The sequence below is a fragment of the Chanos chanos genome, chromosome 12 (genome assembly GCF_902362185.1).
Source record: "Chanos chanos chromosome 12, fChaCha1.1, whole genome shotgun sequence".
In the NCBI taxonomy this organism is placed as follows: Eukaryota; Metazoa; Chordata; class Actinopteri; order Gonorynchiformes; family Chanidae; genus Chanos; species Chanos chanos.
Window position 1 is genome coordinate 12,079,716 of NC_044506.1, and position 6,492 is coordinate 12,086,207.

The 6,492-nt window shown below is 39.2% G+C and overlaps 1 protein-coding gene across 1 annotated transcript; it reads left to right on the forward strand.

The window, feature by feature from the left end:
• Window positions 1-5,776: 5,776 nt before the first annotated feature.
• On the forward strand, window positions 5,777-6,235 carry LOC115824736 (uncharacterized protein DDB_G0271670-like; the record flags this gene model as incomplete). The annotated part of the gene is made up of 2 exons (XM_030788492.1): window positions 5,777-5,869; window positions 6,125-6,235. Coding segments are annotated over 2 exons (204 nt in total), but the record flags the coding sequence as incomplete, so codon positions are not given.
• Between the last annotated feature and the right edge of the window lie 257 nt (window positions 6,236-6,492).

Below are 6,492 nucleotides of genomic sequence, written 5' to 3' on the forward strand. Positions count from 1 at the left end.
CAGGCCATTTCTCCCTTATTTTGCTGACTGGTCAAGTTGGTGCAATTAGTGCCGGCTGTTCAAGGAGCCACAAACAAAGCAGGGGGCGTAGAAAAGCAGTTTAGCACATCCACACACATTCACAAACTCAAGTCTTCACCATACCACTTTAATATTTATTAGATACCGAGGAAAGGGAATGATGGAATGATACTTTTCAGGTCAGTTGGCTTGTGGGAGACAAAAAAAGAAAAATCCTTTGATTTTCATTAGCAGTGGAAGAAAATGGGGCTTCAGGGCTTGTTTAAGAGAATCATTCATTTGATCTTATTAAACCGGATTAGCAGTAAATGTGTTATTTGTAAAGTGATTCATTTGTAAGCACTAGACATACAGGCAATGGGACTGGATGGAGAATAATGATTCTTGCAGGGGACCTGACTGACTGTGTGTGTGATCCCTAAGAAAACTTGAAAGTGTTACGCCAGATAGACCTGACATTTAAGGAAGCTCTGAGCAAGCTTTTCCATATATAACTATGAAATTATGTGTTAATGATCATTAAGAACAATGACACAAATTACCCTGACAAAAAAAATTACACATTCTTTTTGGCCACCAACCTTTCTCTCTTTCTTTTTTTTGTCTTTTTTTAATATCCAACCACCAACCAGCTCATTGCATCTTACCAGCAAAAGAGCTGGTATTTCATTAGTTTGAACTGAAAACTTACTTCAAAGACACCAACAATTTTCCAGCGTGGAGTGGAAAAGGTGATTGCAGGCACATTGGTAAACATTCAGCGTGAGTGAATTTTCCCCTCCATTCTTTATCTGTGACTGCTGCATCCTGTGTAGTCTGGCTTCCATTGTCTCATTTTTAATTAGGCAACTCTCTGTCTTTCTCTCTGAATGCTATGACCTTATCAATTATGTTGCACAAACATGAGAGGAGGCCTGTCCTTTAATGAAGCCATGTAAATCAATCCTTGCTGGAAAAAAAAAAGAAAGTGCTTTCTCTGACAAAGCCTTAATTGTGACTCCAAATCCTTGCTTTTCTTTGTTTCTGACATTGATAAAGGACTCAACATACATGTAATTATCTTCAAACCTGTGCATTTGAAATGCGCCCGTATGTGCTTGTGTGTGTGTTTGTGTGTGTGTGTGCGTGTGTGCGTGCATTCGTGTGTGTGTGTGTGTGCGTGTGTGTCTTTGAGCTATGGGACGGGCGTTCATGCATCACACTGTTGATGCGTCTCTCTGTAAAGAAGATGAATAGGTAATCTCTGCCTGCCACTGAATCATAATGGTTTGAGAGTGTGTCAGTCTATGGTCACATCACTCCATGCTTCTCCATGCCTCTGCTTGGCTGACACCATCCATGCTGCCCTCATGAATGATGTATCATCCAAACAACAAGATTATTCATCCATTCATTCAGTCATCTGGTCTTTGTTTGTTCAATAATTCATGTTTGTTTGATTGTTACCATATATTTGTTGTTGTTGTTTAGTGTAGAGGTGTTACACACTAGCTGTGTAGAAATAGATGGCTCATTATATTAGTAAATGGATAAGCCATCAAACACCAAAGATGTCATGATGTACAGAATGCAATTTAAAATTTTCTGCATAGCAATTACATGTAGGTGTCTCTAAAATATCTATTACATAACTGATCATGTGAAATGGCCAACATCCTTGATATGATTTAGGGTTCATTCTCCTTTTCTCTCCCTCTCTTGCTTTCTTTTTTTTCCTTTCTCTCTGTCCTCTTCCTCCACATCCCAAAGGCCTTGTTTATCTCAATCAGACATCGTAAACAATAACTCTAATTCTGGGTCTTATTACCTCCTCAGTGACTATTGCTCCCCTGAGACAAACTAAAGACAGAAAATGAAACAGTTTGCAGATATCCCCTGCTTCCCCCCTTCCCCCAGGCCAAACCAGCCACCCCTATTATGAAGTAAAGAGAGACCTGAGACTGTGTGATGGAGAGAAAGCTGCAGTTCTACTGTTCAAGTTCTGCTAAGCAGAGGGGTCAAACTCAGGCCCACTGACAGCTGCATGCAGTGACTGGGAGCTACAGTGGTGTAGGCTTGGCTCTGAACCAGGGCCTGATTAGATCCTCTGAGGCCAGGACTGGGAGCATTCTGGATATGGCCTTTGGTTGACAGTGTTTTGGAAATCCCACTGCCACCTTCCCTTTCCCTTGTATACAGACTCACCCCCCCCCCCCCCCCCCACACACACACACACACATGCACGCACACACACACACACACGCACGCACACACACACGCACGCACGCACACACACACACACACACACACACACACACACACACACACACACACACAGAAGTGCTTTGTTGAGGTACTATTTCCTTTGAAGATTTGGTGTTGTGTAACAGACTTGTGGAGTTCAAAACTGTGACTTCATTGTGTTGTGTAACAGTGTGTGTTGAAGTTCAAAACTGTGACATCTCATTAATAACAGGCCATATCACAATTCCTCTCATCTTTTATTTGAACCGCTCGCTTCCCTTTGCCTCTGAAATACGACAAACCAAACAAACAGATTCTTTCCTATCCCTGTTGTCACTACATCTCTCTCTCTCTCTCTCTCTCTCTCTCTCTCTCTCTCTCTCTCTCTCTCTCTCTCTGTTCCTTCACTTTAATATAAAGACTAAAGCAGCAATGCCCATACTGATGACAATGTTTGTGTGTAAATAAGAGCAGGGCTAGATTGATGTGTCTGTCTGCTGTGTGTTTTGGCCCATCCTTTGTGTGCTACTGTGATTTGGACAGGGCGATGCTGGGTGTTGATGGGAATGAATAGGTGCTGTTTGGAAACATCCGTTATAGGCTGATGCTCTGTCATTGTGAAGCCTGAAGCAGAATACCTCAGGCTGCACTGTGTCTATGAGAAAAGCAAACATGCAGATACACACACACACACACACACACACACACACACGCACATTCATATGCACATGCACACATACATGCATGTGTGTACACGCGCACACACACACACACACACACACACACACACACACACACACACATACTTGACTACACGCACATATTTGCTCAAGCCCATATTGGGCGCAAGAGGCCCAATTTAATAAGAGTGCTTATAATGGCCGCTAGTTTACTTGAGCAGAAAAATAAAATGCTTGTGGAAATCGTTGATTTAAAATGAGCGTTCTCATTCTGTTTTTTATGCATATTAGATCAGTTTAATGTTGGTGACGTGATAAATGCTAACATTCACATATAATTTCATTTTAACATAACTGATCTGCTTTTTAAATGATGCGTTTGCGGGTGGTGTTTTATTCTCATCAGGGTCACTCAAAGCAAACAGATTTACTGAATTTACTTTCAGATCAAAGGATGTTTGGTTTCAGCTTTGGAATCACCTTTAAAAAAATGAGAATATGATCTTTGTTCTTGTTTTGTACATTGTAATCAGCAGCTGGGGAAAAAAGTAAATGAACAATAAAAATGTTTATGCAGTTTTATCCTTTCATCCCCCTCTAGTTTTGAATGTACAGATCTGAGCTTTTGGGGCTTTTCTCTTAGCTGTCAGTGCTCTCGATTGGTTGTTGATCCATTCACTTATTTTATTTTGAATCATAATGAACCTATGGAGTCTCTAGCTTCTTTGTATTTATGTTGAGAGAGGTTGCCAATGATATACCTCATGCATAAAAATTAGTTTTAAGAGGGTTTCAGATGAGATCAGCATATAACAATTAGCTTGCTGAATGCTTTTTGTTTGTTTGTTTGTTTGTTTGTTTGTTTGTTTGTTTGTTTTCTGTTATGAGCTGTGTCACTGCTTTATTGGTTATCTGGTATTGTTACACTTACATAAATGCATAAATTGTATTTCTGTTACAGCATATTAATTAGGAATAATATAACACTATGAGGTGATGCAGCTATGAAAGTAATATTACTACCGCTGTACTCTGTAGATTACAGTGCAATACATTTTGCAACTTTGAAATCCATTACTGATCTTTGGAACCTCAGTGAGAAGTAAACAGCACATTGCAGAGGTAATTATCCATGGGTCACATGTGCCCGCAACTATATGAAATGCCAGGAAAGTTCTATTAAATGAGTTTGAAAATGTGTTTTACCCTGTTCTGTGCCACGGTAGAATGCAAACAGAACTGTACTTAGAGGTACTTGCAGCTCCACTTCAAGGAAAATCCTCATATAGCTTGACAACCGCAGTGAAGGTTAAGTTAGGTCCAGCAAAAAAAAAAGAGAAATTCTCTTTTATTTTAAGTGATACTGCTGTGAATGGGATTGCAGGCATCCGTGGATGTCTTGGTACGAGCTACAGTTCAGACTGTGATGTAGTTTCGTTAATTCTTTATGTTAAAGAGTTCCGCAACCCAAGGCCTCTCCCTGACTTCATGTATTTGGAATAACTCTCTCAATCATCAACTTTGAGTGTAGTTAAAATGCTCAAAGAATGTGTAGTCACATAGCCAACAGGCAAGGAGAATGAATAAAAAGGTAGGTTTTACACGGGTATGTGTTTGTCTGTGTGTGAGTGCGTGAATCATGTGAATGTGTGTGTTTGTGTGTGTGTGTGTGTGTGTGTGTGTGTGTGTGTGTGTGCGTGTGTGTGTGCAGATGTGCACTCTCATCAAATAAAAATAAATGGGATTTCCATTATAACAGAAATGTGTGAAGGTCTTCTTTAATACTTTGCTTAGAAAAGGGTATGAGGTATTTTGCTTTTCGGGGTCTCCCTAAGTAACACAGATTCCCATAATGACCTGTCAAGCCATGTGCCATACATGTTCTATCTATCTGTCTATCTATCTATCTATTGTGCTGTACATGGTTTTTCCTATTTCTAAACATTCACTTTATAAACACACTCTCCCCCTGGGGAGAGTATGTACAGTAATCTAGCTGTATATGCATGACACATATAAAAACACAGCAATTTAAGCACAGACAATTAGGGTTTCAGCACCAGCAAATGAACAGCTCCAACTCCACAAAACAGTTATGGCACAGAGATGTATCATTTCAGCACCAGGATACGAACAGCTCTGCTCAGTGTCTATGTATTTAAATGAAACTTCTGCTGCATTTTCAAACAAATAAGACATCTCACAGTGTTTCCTTCATCATAACCATCCATTTGTTTGTTAGTCATTACGGGCAAAACTTTTTTTTTTTTGGTTAAAATAATTTTGTTATTTTAATTGTCATATAATTTGTCATGTAACATATATATGGTACGATATAATATACTGAAATTTTAATTACACAGCAGCAATTGACTGACTCACATTTCACAAGATCTTTTCATGTTATGTAAGTTTAAAATCATACTTTAGGAACTGCCTGTTTTAGAGATTTATTTAAACAATTTATTTAAAAGTGATAAAATATAAAATGAAAAAAAATAAAATAAAACATCACTACTCTCGGGATGAAGATCATGTACGCTACCGTTGTTTTCTCAAACAACACTCTACATTAGTCCTGAGCGAATGCTATTAACTTGTGTGTAAGTCTCTCTGAACACTCTCATCACTCACAGGCCTGCTTGGCTTTAGGAGAAATTCACAGGAGGGAGGAAGGCTCTCTTCATTTTGTCATTTCACCTTCTCCACTAAAACTCTTTTTGTTTTCAACTGCTCACCATCTCCCTACATGTATTAGTAGTAGTAGTAGTAGCAGTAGTAGTTGTAATAGTTGTAGTAGTAGTAGTAGTAGTAGTAGCAGTAGTTGTAGTAGTAGTAGCAGTAGTAGTAGTAGCAGTAGTAGTAGTAGCAGTAGCAGTAGTAGCAGTAGTAGTAGTAGCAGTAGTAGCAGTAGTAGTAGCAGTAGTAGTAGTAGTAGTAGCAGTAGTAGTAGCAGTAGTAGTAGTAGTAGCAGTAGTAGTAGCAGTAGTAGTAGTAGTAGTAGTAGTAGTAGTAGTAGTAGTAGTAGCAGTAGTAGTAGTAGCAGTAGCAGTAGTAGCAGTAGTAGTAGTAGCAGTAGCAGTAGTAGCAGTAGTAGTAGTAGCAGTAGCAGTAGTAGCAGTAGTAGTAGTAGCAGTAGCAGTAGTACTAGTAGTAATAGTTGTAGTAGTAGTAGTAGCAGTAGTAGTAGTAGCAGTAGCAGTAGTAGCAGTAGTAGTAGTAGCAGTAGTAGTAGTAGCAGTAGCAGTAGTAGCAGTAGTAGTAGTAGCAGTAGCAGTAGTAGCAGTAGTAGTAGTAGCAGTAGCAGTAGTACTAGTAGTAATAGTTGTAGTAGTAGTAGTAGTAGTAGTAGTAGTAGTAGCAGTAGCAGTAGTAGTAGTAGTAGTTGTTGTTGTAGTTGTTGTAGCTGTTATTGTTGTCATTGTTTTTGTTCATTCATTCATTCATTCATTCTAGAGGAGTTCATTGCTTCTAACAGCGTTACCAAACACTAAAGTAACATTGCGTGATGAATGTAAGATTTCTTTGAAGAGGCTTTTCTGCTTTCAGAGCTGTTCCATTAGGGCCA